Source organism: Oryzias latipes, chromosome 14 (genome assembly GCF_053564925.1).
Source record: "Oryzias latipes strain Hd-rR chromosome 14, Olatipes_Hd-rR_3.1".
Taxonomy (NCBI): Eukaryota; Metazoa; Chordata; class Actinopteri; order Beloniformes; family Adrianichthyidae; genus Oryzias; species Oryzias latipes.
In genome coordinates, this window is record NC_136250.1 from 20,810,876 (window position 1) to 20,826,024 (window position 15,149).

Here is a 15,149-nt window from a genome sequence, read left to right on the forward strand (position 1 = left end):
TTTAAAAATAGTAATTTCTTTTGCTAATATATTAGCATTCTGCAGTGTTACTGACCTTTAATTACTATAGACATTGCTGTACCAAAAGTTTCATGATCTCTTATTTTAACTTTAAGAATTTCATTCTGAGTAATTCTTGTACTAATACTTGATTCTATTTTAGATCATATTTTTATTCAAAAATATTTTTTATCTTATTCATTCCCACCCTCAACTTCACTGTATTTTATTTGTACATTTTGACACATTAATTATGTATTCATTAGTCACACAAATATAAAAGAATTAAAGAAAAACAAAACAAAACAAAAAAGCATCAATGAAGTCATGATTGTCCGTAACACATTGTCACACAAGGCTTCTCATTTTCTAATGTATATATTTCCAAAGTTTTCCGTTTATTTATTTTTTTATTTAATACATTTTTTTTTAAATAAAGCTTCTCCATTCATGCTTTTAACTTCTCCTCCCCTCGCAGAACGTGCAACGCCCACTTTTACGTGATGACGCACCCGCGTTGCATTGTGGTCACCGGTGCTTAGCTTGAAACAGAAAGTCTCAGAGCTACGGGTTTTCATCCACTTTATCCGTATAGTTGTGACCGGGCAGCGAACGGTAGGATCGCATTAAGCCTTTTTGTTCTTTTAAATATTCTCTTATGTCTAAGTTTTGAATTACAATAAGCAATAAGAAGCTGGAATGTTTGCAATGTCGATACAGAGCTACATTAGGCTAGCATAAGCGCCTCAAATCCCCGGCCACAGGTCACTCTTAAGCGCTAATTTTAAACATTCTCTCTCTAAGAGGTTTAGTAAAGGTGAACAATAATTTGAAAATATAATAGGCTCAGTGTACGATAAATAAATGAAGTTGAAATAATGTATTTTTGAGCTTTTGCAGTTCAGATGTTTGTTGCTAAACCCGTTAGCTTGGACTCGTCTGGCGCGCAATTCAACACGGGGTACGGAGGGGCGGGGCTGGGGTTCAGTTATCTGACTCCGTTCGGTTAAACAAAGATCAAACGTTCTAGCAGAACCACAGGCACTTGTTTATGCTCTTTAGTCTCTTTTATTTCGTTCATGTGATACCAATCAGTATTTTCAAATTAAGTTTCTAATTTTTAATACCAGAATTGCATTAGGAGGACACGGTGACGGTTATTGCACCCAACCTTTGGTTAGCTAAGCTACGATCTATCTGCTGAGACGGGAAACTATTAAAAATCATAAGCGATCGCTATTCACTGAAGCCATCTCATCATTCTGATTTTTATGGATATTTAAAATAGATCTAAATTTCTTATAATTCAATATCTTAACCAAAATAACGCCCTAAACTAATATAGCGTCTTTTTAAAATTATCTTTCACAGCCATGTCGTCAACATCCCAAAAACACAAAGACTTTGTGGCTGAGCCCATGGGGGAGAAACCGGTGATGGCTCTAGCAGGAATCGGAGAAGTTCTGGGCAAAAGACTGGAGGAAAAAGGCTTTGATAAGGTATTTTTCTCCCTTTTCACACCTGAAGCGCTCTGTTGGCTAATGTACTCCCAGTACCGAGTACCAGCAGGATTCCTGTGGCTGTTGCACAATCATCTGCAGGGTTTGGGGGCAGCACTTTTTTTGGGTCTAAGCCGAACTGACTGGAAGTCATTTTCCGTGTGCTCTCCTCCGCAGGCGTACGTCGTCCTCGGCCAGTTTCTGGTGCTAAAGAAAGACGAGGAGCTCTTCCGGGACTGGCTGAAAGACACCTGCGGTGCAAATGCCAAGCAGCAGGGTGACTGCTATGGCTGCCTCAAAGAATGGTGTGACGCCTTCCTATAAACCTTCAGTCTTCTGTTTTCCCACCCTTGAGTTCCAAAATGTACAGCTTATCGGTGATTTGGACGTAATTCATCTGTGAGATCTGGCACTGAATACACTCTTTGAGCGTCTTGATTTACACTCTAAATAGTCATTTGGTCTCCTGGCTGCCAATTCTTGCATTTCCCACGTAACCTATGAATTTTGCAATCAAAGTTCAATTGCAATCACAAGCACGACTGTGACCGTAGATTTAAATGTGTAGCCTCAATAATGTAATTACACTTGTTTGACTTGCTAACCTTTTCACTTTCAGTTTTATCTCGCCTCGGATTGTTCTGTTCAAGGTAGAGCTTTTATCGCGGTGTGCTCGCCTGATGCTAAATCACTGAAATGGGCTTTCAAGATCTGTTTGAATGTTTTTAGGAAAACACTCGTTTGGGTGGAGATACTCGATCGACAGTAAAGGTCGTCAGAGGATTTGAGTTCAAACCTGTTCTCTGTACTGTAAATAACACGTTTTGTTTTTCCTGTGTGAAGGGATTTTGTTGTTTGAAAATGTAGCCGCTAAGTCATACAAGCTAAAGCTGGAGTGAGTTGAAAGCAGCTGTTAAAGGAAACCTCAGTCTGATTGGCTTCTAACTTCGTTTGACCCTGAAGCAAACGGGGAGTGCCGGTGCAAAACCCCTAAACGCTCGAGGCCATCTCAGACTGTCTTTATTTATTGCTGAAGTTGTCTTTTAAACAAGAGTGGCCTTAATGTGTGCTGGTGTGATCGCTTAAGGTCGATTCATTTTTAAATAGCTGTTAAACAATCTTTCATTCATGTCAGCAAACCAGCTGAGTTCAAACGACTGTTCTGTCATTTAACAGGAAATGCTTTTATATTGCTTTTATTATGAAACAATAAAAAGCGAGTTTGTGTCCTTTCGTGTGATTTGACTTTTTGTCTTAATGGAATGAAGTGACACAGGAGGCGGGACACCCTTGGGTGGCAGGTTTTTACTCTTTCTGCTTCTATGATGTCTGCAGGGTACATGGTTTTATGTCTTAAACAGTCCAGGACGAGGGTTAACAGAGTCATGAGTCCACATACACGTCCTTATTCATCTGAATGAAAGGTAATAGAATTGGAGAAATCTCACATCTGAACAGTTAACTCTAACACAGCCTGTAAAATAGCTCAAACTCTGAAGGGAAATGAGAAAATAAGCCACTCAACAGACGGCTAATCATGTAAGGAATGGGTTACCGTGTGCTTGAACTATAAAATCTGAATTCTTATTTTTAACAGTGGTTGGGTGCTTTTTGCTTAACCTGTAGCACCTGAACGCACACACGTCTACCTCCACACAAGTAAAGAAAGTGAGCAAAAAGCAGACGTCTTAATCAAACCCTGAAAGAAATCAGCCAATCCTCTATGTATAGGAAACAGAAAATATGAAATGCAGTGACAATCACAGAAAAAATACAAAAAATACCCCTTATTTTTCACATTAAATGACCTTAATTGTGCCTCTCATTGATCAGATCTGACTTGTTTGGGTGTTTTTATGAGAGCCAGACTTCCTGACCTGTCAGCAGCTGAACTGTGTAGCACCTCTGTCACTCACGGACCTCCTATGGAAACATGAAGTATCTTATTACTGCTGGAATAACTATGATCCTGGAAAATGAGACAAAAGCCGTTTAATCCCCAATATGCATTTTCAATTTAGTCAAATTTGAAGGTTCTTAAAGTTTTTGTTCTCTTTCATCTAAGTGTTCACAGCTCAAGACGATGTATGTCGTGTACTGTACATCGGCAGCTTTAATGCAAGGTTACTATAGTACATTGATGTCTTATCTCGATTGGAAGTACATGTACACACTGTACATACATAGTACATACTGTACAGCTGTACTCTTAATCCCAACAATCCCTGATGTGTCTCAAAGCAGAGCGCAGAAGAACTTCTTCTCCCTGAAGGGGTTCTCTGAGGTGGGCACGGGCGTGATCAAGGGGTCGTCGCAGGCGTGGGCGTCGCAGTACGCCATCAGGTCGGCCGCCGCCTTTGACACCTACGGGGGAGACAGTCGATGCTTGTTCATGAGATCCAGCCATGTCTTTGAGCTTCATATATCAGGGACAATTTTGTTATGATAGGTCAAAATAAAAAAGATCTTATAGCTGAGAGCAAAGTGGTGTCGAGAAAAGCCAATGTTAAAAAATCAAAATATAAATAATAAAAAAGTCACTATGTTAATATTTGAAAAACATCTGGGTAATTCAGTCCCAAAGTTTTACTCTGTTGCCTTAACCTGTAGCTAATTTGTCTTAAAACAGAAACAAAAATGTTTTTATAACCCTAAATTCAAACTGTCTAACAAGTTTTTTTGTGCTTGTGTGATTATTAGAAACTAAATGAAATTACAGAGGGAAAAAAAATGTTTGCATAAGTGAAGTATTAACAATACAAGAATATGTATTTTCTGTCTTTTGGTTGCTCATTTAAGGGGCACCACATGAAATCCTCCACCTCTTTCTAACCCCATCTTCATCCTTGTCCTCATTCCCACCAACCACCCTCATTACATCCATCAACCTCCTTCCTGGTAGCTCCAACCTCAGCATCCATTTACCCACATCCTCCCTATGTGTCCAACCATCTCCACCTGCTTCCCTCCATTTAGCTCCATCTACCATGATCTGTTCCTCTGATGGACTTATTCCTGATCGTAGCTCAGCGTCTTCATCTCTACTTCCTCCAGCTCTGCCTCCTGTCTCTCATCCAACAACATGGCTGCTTTCACCACAGTCTTCCACACCTTTCCTTTCATTCTTGCTGACACTCTTTGGTCACACATCACACCTGAATCCTTCCTCCACCTGTTCCAACCTGCTTCTACACACCTCTTCACCTCTTTTCCTCACTGTTTGTCTGGACTGTTGACCCCACCTGTAAGTATTTCAAGTCCTCCACCTTCTCCACCTCTCCTCCTAGTAGCTTCACACACTTAAGTGAACTCGAATAGTTGTAAAATTTTTCAAATTGTTTATGATTTCAGCTTAAATTGGTTGAACACATTGTGTTTTTAAAAAAACAAAATTTAGTCAACCATTCTCTTAATCATGAGGTGTGTTCCTGCTGTCCAAATTCCAAACTGAAGCGTTTTTGTCTTCATGACAATAAAGGGTAAATATCCTGATATCAGCAGAAAGCTGAAACATAAATACAGCTGAAGCATCTTTGAACACCAGGCTAAATTAAAAAAAAGTTTTGTTTCATCTGTGTGAAGCACATTTTCCCTGAAGCTCTGGATCTGTTCAGTTTTTCTCCTTTTTCTTCATGGTTTGGTTTCTCCCATGAAGTTCACTTTGGCTCAAAAACCACTTTTGTTAGTGTGATCTGCATGTCTTTGATAGCCGTTAGCATCACTCCTCTCTTTAGTTGTCATCAGTCCACAGAGGTTCAGTCCTGTAGACCTTCTGAATAAACTGTGCAGCTGTTGTCATGGAAACGTCAAATTGCAGAGAGAGGCTCTCATCATTTTTACCTTCAACCCGTTCATCTGGAGTTCCTTTCTAATCTTCATAGGAAACTCTCTTCTCCTGTTCCTGTGCTCCATGTTCAACACAGCATGTCAGCAAACAGCCTCTAAATAAACACACTGATCACAGGATGGAAGATCCCTGTGATTGGAGGACACACCTCAGTGTGACCTCATTTTCAGTCTTTTCTAGTTATTAAAAAAATGTATTTAACTAATTATTACTTTTGTTGATTTCAAATGTTCATGCCGAATGACGCTAATTCGCGACACAATTCCAGGACTCCACTTAACCCTTGTGCTATCCTAGGCACAAGTTGGGTCATCTAGACCCACCACACAGTGCTCTGAACTTTTTTTCTTCAATGATATGTGAACCTCACTGGTGTCCATGGATTACATGAAATCGTTCCACCTTTATCCACCTTTGTCATGGTAGGGAGAACACGTCAATGTAAGGGTGGGGACATCTAAGATAGCACAAGAGTTAATTTAGCATCACTTTCCATGAAAAAAAAGGAAGAATTTTTTTATGTAACTGGAAATAAAGTCAGGCATGGAGGGGTTAATCCAGCGAACATTGTGAGCGGTTTTGAATCAACAGAAGGGTGTTATCACCTTGTGAGGAAATCTTAAAGTTTCTGTATTAACACATCACGTGTGAGGTCAGGAGTCATCTTTAAGGTCATTGTTAGATGTTGTAGTTTAAGTGGGTTCAGAATAAAAATAAATGACTAAATCATCCAACATTTAAAATCTATAAATTAGTTTGAAACAGGAAAACATACTTCAATTATTCATCTGCTGTAGATATTGATTGATTCCATCAATATTATCAGGGTTTTTCTTTTTTTTTTGGCAAAACCCTGAAGAACCCAAGAACAATTTCTTATAGACTTTTAAATACATTTTTTTTCTTTGTGAATTTTGGTAGCAGTAATTAACAGCAGTCAATAAAATAAAATAGAATAAAAAAAACAACAGCCAAATTTGACCACTGTGGAATCTCCAGGGCTGTCATTAAACCCAAAATTGCAAAATATAACCAAAACTCTGTGGCTCAGATAGAAGCCCAGGCTGTTTTCATAGATGCCTTCAACACCAGCAGATGACCTGGCTACTTTAACCACCACAGACTGAAAAAATGTCACATCTTACCATAAGAAACTTTTCAAAACAAATCTAAAATGACGTCTTTAACCCACCTAAAAGGTTTCTGAAATCATCTACTTCAAAAGTGGATCGACACAAAGGATGCAACTGATGAGGTCCAAGTTCTTGTAAATCTCCAAGTTCTTACATCTCAAAGCTGCTTGAATTTATGCTGCTTCAGCACATTTTCCTTCCGCTTTCCATTCATGTGCTCGACGACAGATCTGTGAACAACCAGCTTTCTTAACACAAACCATTTACCCTCATTGCACAGAATGTCTGAGATCATTTTCTGCAGTCTGCAGTCTTCCTCATGGCGGTGTGACCCACTGATGCACAGCAACGGACTAATTAAAGAGCCGGAACACATTTACAGGAGTTTTGAGTTAATTATCTAATTGGAGTAGCACCAGAAGTCTCCAACACTAAAACATTTTTGAAATATTCAAGCTCTCTGAGAAAATGCATGTTAATAAGTCAGGGTGTGATCAGAACATTTGAGGGTTTTGCTCAGGCAAAGAATAATGTGAGGTGATACCATTCAAGGACAAAATCAAACCAAGACCATCTGGAAATGTTTCCATTGAAGATGGAACTGAATGAAAAGGCTAAGTTTACACATAAAAAAGGGACTTTTGTTCGAGACGTTCAGCTCGCCTTACTTTTATCCTGCAGAAACTGGCCTCGATCTTCAGCTGCTCCACCAGCTTCCTGGCTTGGCCCACACTCATGGTGCTGTTCACTGGGGTGTCTCCTTTCATCCTGGCCACAAAGACATCAGCAATCACCATCATGAAGGACACGCATGCTTTTCAAATCCATGCCTCTTTAAAAAAAAAAAAAAAATCGATCTAATGGTTTAGCCAACATTTCTAGATTTGTAGGAGGAAAATTCATTTTTTTCGCTAATAAAACCCCCAAAAATATAAAATGACGAGTACAATAAAACATAAAACAACACGTCTGTCAAAAGCTCATCAGACTATTTTATTTAGGTGCTTATTTCCACTAAACCTGCAAAGCGAGCTTGAATTTTAGTCTCTAGTAATAAAGAATGAATATGTGTCAGCAGAGACCTAATCATTTTATGTAACGTGTGGAAACATGCTGTGCATTTTTCTGGATAAACGAAAGAAATAGGGCCGGTTCTATTCAGCAGGGCCCACCATGAGCTCGAAAAGCAACAGAAATCTCTCTTTTATACTGAACCACTGCAGCCATCCAGACATTCATGGAACCATGACTCAATATTCACATGATGTAATCAGTAAACCAATCTGTCACAAACTGAAATTATTCCGGTAAACTATCAAGATAGAGAAGAAGAGGGGGAAGAAAGCAGAGCAGAAAAGCAAATCTATTTCATTCTGGACCTTTCCTCATTGTCTTCCTCCGTCTCTCCCCATCCATCCACCCCCTTTTCTCCTTACCCGTATTAGATTCCTCTTCAGGTGCTGTCTTCCCCCCTCTTCACTCTTTCCCCGTCTTTTTCCACCTCGCCGCGTCCCTCTCTGAGCTTGTGTTTGGTGGTATCAGCAGCTGGACCCCACCCCTCACAGACAGCCTGGATGGTACCCTGTTCTGTACAGTCCAGTGCACTGAAATTCTACCACAATGAGCACTAGATTTGTGGTGGATGGATGGGATCACCCCTTTGACAGCAAATGGTATCTGCCAGTTGAAGGGAGGGAGAGACGGTTCCCCCATGTGGATGGGATGTACCATATCTGGATTTGGGAAATTGGGGTCAATTAGACTGTTTCAGGTTTCAACCTCTGACATAAACCAGAATACTTGGGCAGGTTACATGTTCAAGGCTGAAAGGTTATTTAGATGTAAGGAAATGAGCACCATGGGTTTGGATTATGGGGTGGCTGAGATATACATCCTCTCCTCTGTTGCTATGGGGACTGCTGCAGCCCTGACTTAGAGCTTTACATCCCTCTCATAATGTTGAGATGTAAGCCTCACTTTAAATGTTAAATTCTATAAATTATTAATCTAATTCTGTGAATATAAAAGTGGCAGATACATGAAAAGTCATTTTATATTGATTGAGCAGCGGCCTCGGTGATGCTGTCCGACCAAACACCCTATGGAGGAAAAGGCAGCTCAGACATGTTGCTTAGCTGCTTCTGTAACTTTCGACGCTGCGTTAAAATGATTTTTATTTTTTCAGTTTAGTGACGGATTCGCTAAAATACGACCAAACACGGTAGTATTTATAAAGGCAAAAGATAGCTCCGAAACAACACGAGAAACGATAACGCGACGCCACACATGCTAAGCTAACCCTCTCTCGGCTTGAATGGCGTTTTGCTGCTCTAACGGAGGCTTCGCGTTTTAGCAGTTTGTCCAACTTGCTTTCCGTATTTCTTAATCACAAAAAATACCGTTAAGTATTAAGTCATTTTTTCCTGGAAGTTTAACAGAAACGATAACATTTATAAACTGTAGAACTAAGTAGACAGAAACAGTTTAGAAATGTTAGAAAATGATACAAAAATATACATAAATAAAAACTCTTAGTGATCTGCAACATGTTTGAGGGCTTTCTGGGATCACAGGTTTGAAAATTGATTTATGTCAAGCAATCGGGGAAAAAAAATCCCACTGAAATAGCCATTCAGGTTGATTTCTCACTGACAACCCAGTAAAAACCACACTCTTACTTTACCGTTGAGAAAAATAAGACACTGATTTGTGTTTATGTAATTGTTGCAATTGTTCCTTTTTATTATTATTATAGAACTATGGCTTTTTTTGGTGCAAGATTAAAACATAATTATATAAAGAACATAGCCTTTTTGTCCAAAATATGAAATAGTTAATAACTTTTGATAGCAGAGGTTCTTATGAATTTCTTTCAAAATAAAAAACGCCCTGTGTCACATTCCATCATCTCAATGCAGCAATAAAGGGCCATTTTAAAAAAATATTTTTCTAATCATAAAGTGCACTTCATCTCTTTAAATTAATTAAACATCTAAAAAAATCCGCTTTATAATCCAGCACACCCTAATTCTGGTTGTGGTCAGTAACCTCCAGTTGATTTTTTGTAGTAAACGGCGCTCAAAAATCTGTTAATGTTTTTGTTTAAGTTATGACACATGTTTTACTGATGTTCAACGTTTTGTTAATGAGTTTAGCATATTTTAAATCACTTAATTTTTCTATTTTTTTACTTTTCAAAATGTAAACCATTTTCTTTTTTTTTTTTAACCAGAGCTGCTATAGACGGGTCAAAGAGCTACATGTGGCTCTGAAGTCACGGGCTCCATTCCCCTGATACACAGATATATAATCTCTGGATGATAAATTGGGAGTTTCTTAGAAAACGAAAAGATCAAAAGGGAAAGATGGTTCATTCACTCATATACATCCTTATATAAATGTCAAGGATGCCATACATACATACATTTCCACACAAGTGGAGTCATAAATAGACATATTTGCATTTATACCCACATTACATGTCACATTGAATCCATTCAATGTGACATTTGTCAAAATTATTTAATTGTTTGCTTGAAAGTGAGTGGGAGGAAGCCAACTTTACAGAATATTAATATTCTTACTATGAATTCCCTTCAAAGGAGAAGAAGACCTGATGCATGTTAAGGACTCCCTCTGCTGGATGTTGCTGACAGATTAGCCTTGATGCTGTGCATAAAAAAAAAAACCCATCAGATTTTATAGCAGTTGGAGATAAAACTATACAGGCTTTTTGCTTCATTTCCAGTAAAATTGTTGCAGGTCCACAGAAACAGGTTGCATAAAAACACTCCAGGCTTCTTCGCAAATCTCTTATTTTTTGCTGCAAGTTGTGTAATGCATCAGATCAATAAAAAAGGCACAGATTAGTCACACAGTATTTTATTTTATCAGAACAAATACATTTAAATTTCCACTGACAATTATATTTATAAAGGTATAGTTAATTACATTTCCTTGCATTTTTCTCCAAACCTAATTAGATTTTAATTAAGCTGAAGATAATTACACTACCTCGGCACACGGGGACAGACGAGTCTGGGAACATTAAAGTGGAGAAACCATACATTTAATATGTTTAAAAATAAAATTTGAATTATCACTTGAAAGATGTCAAACTGTTTCATATGAACTAGAGCAGTGCCGAGGCTTGTGGTCAATGTCAATAAATATTGAAATGTTGTAGGATGAAAGAGTTTTGTTTCAAGCCATTTGGGTCATTGATTTCCCGATGGGACTCAATGGCTGACAGAGCAGCTGGGTTTCAGGCTCAAATAACAAATAAGTGTTAATATTGAAAAGCAAAATGCATCCAGCATATCGACAAGAGGAGTTTAAAATACGTGTTGCTATTTTTGGTCAGGCCAGTGCGGACAGTTCATTTTATAAATATGTATATGTATATATAAATATGTAGAGTAGAGGTTTAAAATCAGAAACATGTTGGTAATATAATAGGAGGATTTATGATCTAGATTCCTCTATAAAAAACAAATGAAATAAAATGACTAGTCAGCAAAATCAGTGAATTCTAGTTGCAACTGCAGACAGATGTTGAGATTGCTTAACCTTCCTCTCCCTCAGATCAATCTTCCCCTCGAGCACAGCATCACTTTGCTGCGAATCCAGGATTATGTAATAGTCAGGATGAGCAAAGCAGAGGTATCTGAACCATTGATTGGGATTGTTCTTTTTTTTCAACAGTAGTCCAACAGCTCGAAACTTTCCAAACATACACTTCATTAAGAGTGGGAGTGATCATCAAAAAAATTCAAAACTAACTACTCAGGTCACCTCAACTAATCAAAAATGTATATTTTTTGCTGCTTTTTGAGATAGAAAGACATTTGCATCTTCCTTTAAAATTTAAAAAACTTTAAAAAGAATGTTTTTTTCAAATTATTTTTTCATGCAATTTATTTTTAAATTTAATTATTTTCTTAATTCTTAAGATGAAAACGTTACAACACAATACAAGATTGTTTTAAACACACACACACACACACACACACACACAAACAAGATTTAAGCAGAAAAGCATTCCCAGAAATATTTTACAAAAAAATAAGTCTTCAATTTTTCCTACATTTTTGGAAGTGGAATCATCATTTTGTCTGAATTGTTTTTTTAATCGTCAGTTTGTATAATTCATGAATCAAATACATTTATAAATACTTAGATCCCACTGTAAGAATCCCATATAGTAAAAAAGCAAAATCAATTCAATTCTTAAATAAATATGTCTTTTACAAATAGCATAGAAATGTTAAAAGAAGTTTTCACTTTGAGCTTTCACTCAAAGTGAAACTTTCCTGTGAGGTAAAAAAAAGTCTTGGCATTTTCAACTGTTAACCCTTAAATGCTAATATTTAAAGTTTTATGTATAAACTTTTATCCAAAGTAAAAAACAAAAAAACAATTATCTTTATCACGTTTTTATTTGTAAAGCTAAAATGCCCAAACTTATCCTTAAATAAGCTTTAAAAAAGCCAACATGCTAATGGCTATGCTACTTAAATGAATAGCCCACAGAGTTCATATTATCATAACTTCGAAGAAATATAAGATGAAGGCTTTTTTGTGTGTTAGACTTTTGTGTGTTAGATTTTTTTTTCACTTTTACTCATTGATTCATTTACTTTTGTTGCAGTTGTTGCTGTTTTTACAATTTGTACAATTTAAAAAAAAAAAAAAATGACAACGGCATCGGGCAAGGAATCGAGCATTTGCAGTTGACCACATATTTTTTGTATATATTTTATTTTTATTATTGTGATTATTATTATTATTGTTATTATTATTATTAGTAGTGTTTAATATTTATTTATTTATTATGAACCTCATTTTCGATAATAGTTTCAATAATCATTGTAATTATAATTTTTTTAATTTAATATTCTTAATTATTTAATATGAATGTCATTTTTTATGTCCTTTTTTGATGTTATATAGATTATTTCTGAATGTCGTTTTTTGCTGCCACAGATATATGAAATTTTCCCCATTGTGGGATTAATAAAGTCATCATCTATCTATCTATTCACAAACTGGCAGTGACAACAGTGGATGCTTGTAATTAAATCTCAAACAAAGTTACCAAAAAAAAACATGCACAAACGTGTTTTTTTTAAGGTTGTTTTCAGACTGGAAAAATCTATTGGTCCGGACCGAGTCCACTTAATTTTTGTCTGGATCGAGTCCAGAACCTTGCATTTAAACTGTATTCAGACTACCGTCAACTGGAGATTGTCACAAAACCATGTGACTAGAGATGTGACTAAAAAAAATTTGATTTAAAACAGGTGGATTTTAGCTGGAAGTCTGCAACATTGCAGTTCAAATCAGAATTTCTCCAAGTTTTGATTTTTATATTGGAAGAAAACATGGTCATGATTTTTATCTGTAGTCATGCTGACTTTGTGTTGCACAAATGTCTAACTGACCTTCAGCAACGGTTTGGTTGAGATTTGCAAACAATCTGGGGACTACAGATTAAAATTAACCTTTGGTTAATTCTGGCTTTTTAAAAACATGTTTAATCATGTGTATTTTGAAATTGCGCGTATCCCTAAACTATCATTAGCTGCCTCGGATCCACCAAACGCCAGATTCTCAGTTTTGTCTCTTTTTGGTCATAATTTACCTTTATTGTTTGCTAACCTTTTACAAGCATCAGGGGAAACATGTAGCATCCCTCTTTCTTCATCACGCTTGAAGAGGAAGACTCTGAAATGATGGTTGGACAATGAATTGAAGTATCCAAGCCCACTCTGTTTCGGTTCAGTTTAGTTTGCTCAGGCTTTAATTCAGCTCAAAAATGATGGACAGAAGTCTTTGTGATATAGCAGCATTGTGTTTGTCACAGTGTACCTCAAAGATTTCTGAAGAGTACAGTCAGTACATGAAGGTAAAAACATCTAAATACATAGATTTTACAATATGAAAAGATTACAACTGAGAAAGAGTCAGTTATGGAAATGGAAGTGGGAACAGCGAGGCATCACAGGTCCAATAACATTAGTTTCTAGGTCTCTGGAAGAGGGGGACAGGAAAACAGCACAGCATTACTATAATTCATCATACCTGAAGAGTTCTCACTTTTTTAAAGGTAGAAAGGAAGCGGTCTTTTTCATTTGAGCTAGCTAGCTCATTCTCTAAGAATCAACATCCCTAAATTCAATATTTGGTACAGGAAATGACACTATGGCTATGTCCAAATTCCCTCACCACTCCCTAACCTCTAAAAGACCATATAGGGCAGTACTATATAGTGCCCTGGATTTGAATGTGAATGTGATTTGGACACATGCTTGCTAATCACCCTTCCAGTCTCAGGGCGAACACTCTACCACAAGGCCACTGAGCTTGTTTGCTGACGTAAAAAACAACAAATAATAACATTTTACTCATACTTTATGAATCCACTGTGCTCTGATGTTCAAAATTTGGATGATTTATTGAAAATAAACTAAAATAGTTTTTTCACAAACAACAGTTTGTTTGCATTGTGGTCTATATTTGCTAATCTAGTGAGCCTCACACCACTGGATTTTGGAATTGTAGGTTTGGACCCAATATAGTACACTAAGCAGGGAGTAGTAGGGAGTTCGGACACAACCAATGTTTTAAAATGAGTTCCTGTTCATAAGCAAAGCATAAATATACACAGTTTTCAAAAAGTTTATCATACAAACACCGACTTCAGCTTTTCAAGTTCAACACACTAACAGAAGACTTGTACACACACACACACCGACACACACACACAAACGAAACACACGCTGGCCCTTCGCTTCTTCAAGGGACATTTTGAATTCCCTTTGGAGGTTTTCCAGTACAAATGTCTGAGGTCAGCAGTCACAGCACTGCGATGAGAGTCTGCACAGCGTGGCCTTGAAGAAATCGCTCCGGCAGTCTTTTTGCATATAAAGTCTGTAGAAAAATCCATAAGCCACAGGCCTTCTTCACATGTTTAATGCTACACTTTCTGCAGCCTGGAAGGTTCGGGTGGAGGACGGGAGCAGCTTGTTTGGCCGCACTTTTTCTTCTTCAGCTGATAGAATGGCGAGAGGTAAAAACGGGTTCACGGCATGAGGACCTCAGTTTCCTGAGGTCTGATAAAAGCGGAGGTGTTAACTGAAGATCCACCGTGTCCCAGTGGAGCATGCCATTCTATCAGACAGCCTTGTACCATAAAAAAGCCATGTAACAATGAAAAAAAACCAAACAAAAAAACAAACAGAATCACCTCTTTACCCAACATAATGAAGAATTATAAAAATATAAAGTCCATATCAAAGTTTTCAGCCAAAAATCCAACAAGCAAATCAGGTCACCAAGTCTTGACAGCAACAGAGGAGCGTCTTAACAAGGCAAAGCTCAAGGCATTTTGGTTTTAGAGGAAACTTAGCAAGAAGTTGTGTTTGTGTGGACAAAGGGGCAATAAAAACAGATTACAGGGGTTGGTGGCTTCATGGATTCAAAATGTGTTTTTAAGCTCAATCAATGCTTTTCTGTTTAACGCCTGATGTTTATGCACTGATATGAGTACTGTTACCAATTAGTACACACAGTATAATAAGAGTCACTGCTTTTTTCCTCAGACAGACTAAGAAAAAAGACAGAGTTTCCTAAAAATTATTTTCTTCAGTTTTAAATTTTCAAAAGCTA

General features: G+C 37.3%; 2 protein-coding genes across 2 annotated transcripts in view; one reads left to right on the forward strand and one right to left on the reverse strand.

Moving 5' to 3' along the window:
• Positions 1-473: 473 nt before the first annotated feature.
• Positions 474-2,732, forward strand: banf1 (barrier to autointegration nuclear assembly factor 1). The gene is made up of 3 exons (XM_020709019.3): positions 474-615; positions 1,372-1,499; positions 1,677-2,732. Exons 2-3 carry the CDS (start codon positions 1,374-1,376, stop codon positions 1,821-1,823), a joined length of 273 nt encoding a protein of 90 aa, XP_020564678.1. The 5' UTR covers positions 474-615; positions 1,372-1,373; the 3' UTR covers positions 1,824-2,732.
• A 60-nt stretch (positions 2,733-2,792) lies between these two features.
• The window catches only part of si:dkey-175m17.7 (uncharacterized), a 39,966-nt gene continuing 27,609 nt past the window's right edge, over positions 2,793-15,149 (reverse strand). The window contains exons 5-6 of the mRNA XM_004076687.4: positions 7,148-7,247; positions 2,793-3,863 (exon numbers count right to left, since the gene is read on the reverse strand). Coding sequence (XP_004076735.2) covers positions 3,735-3,863; positions 7,148-7,247 — 229 coding nt within the window. The 3' untranslated portion in view covers positions 2,793-3,734. The remainder of the gene's footprint in view (positions 3,864-7,147; positions 7,248-15,149) is intronic.

Excerpts from the sequence above, each read along its gene's own strand:
- banf1 (XM_020709019.3), top strand. The coding sequence starts at position 1,374 with ATGTCGTCAACATCCCAAAAACACAAAGACTTTGTGGCTGAGCCCATG. Across the intron at positions 1,500-1,676 it reads AGGAAAAAGGCTTTGATAAG|GCGTACGTCGTCCTCGGCCA; the intron begins GTATTTTTCTCC and ends TCTCCTCCGCAG.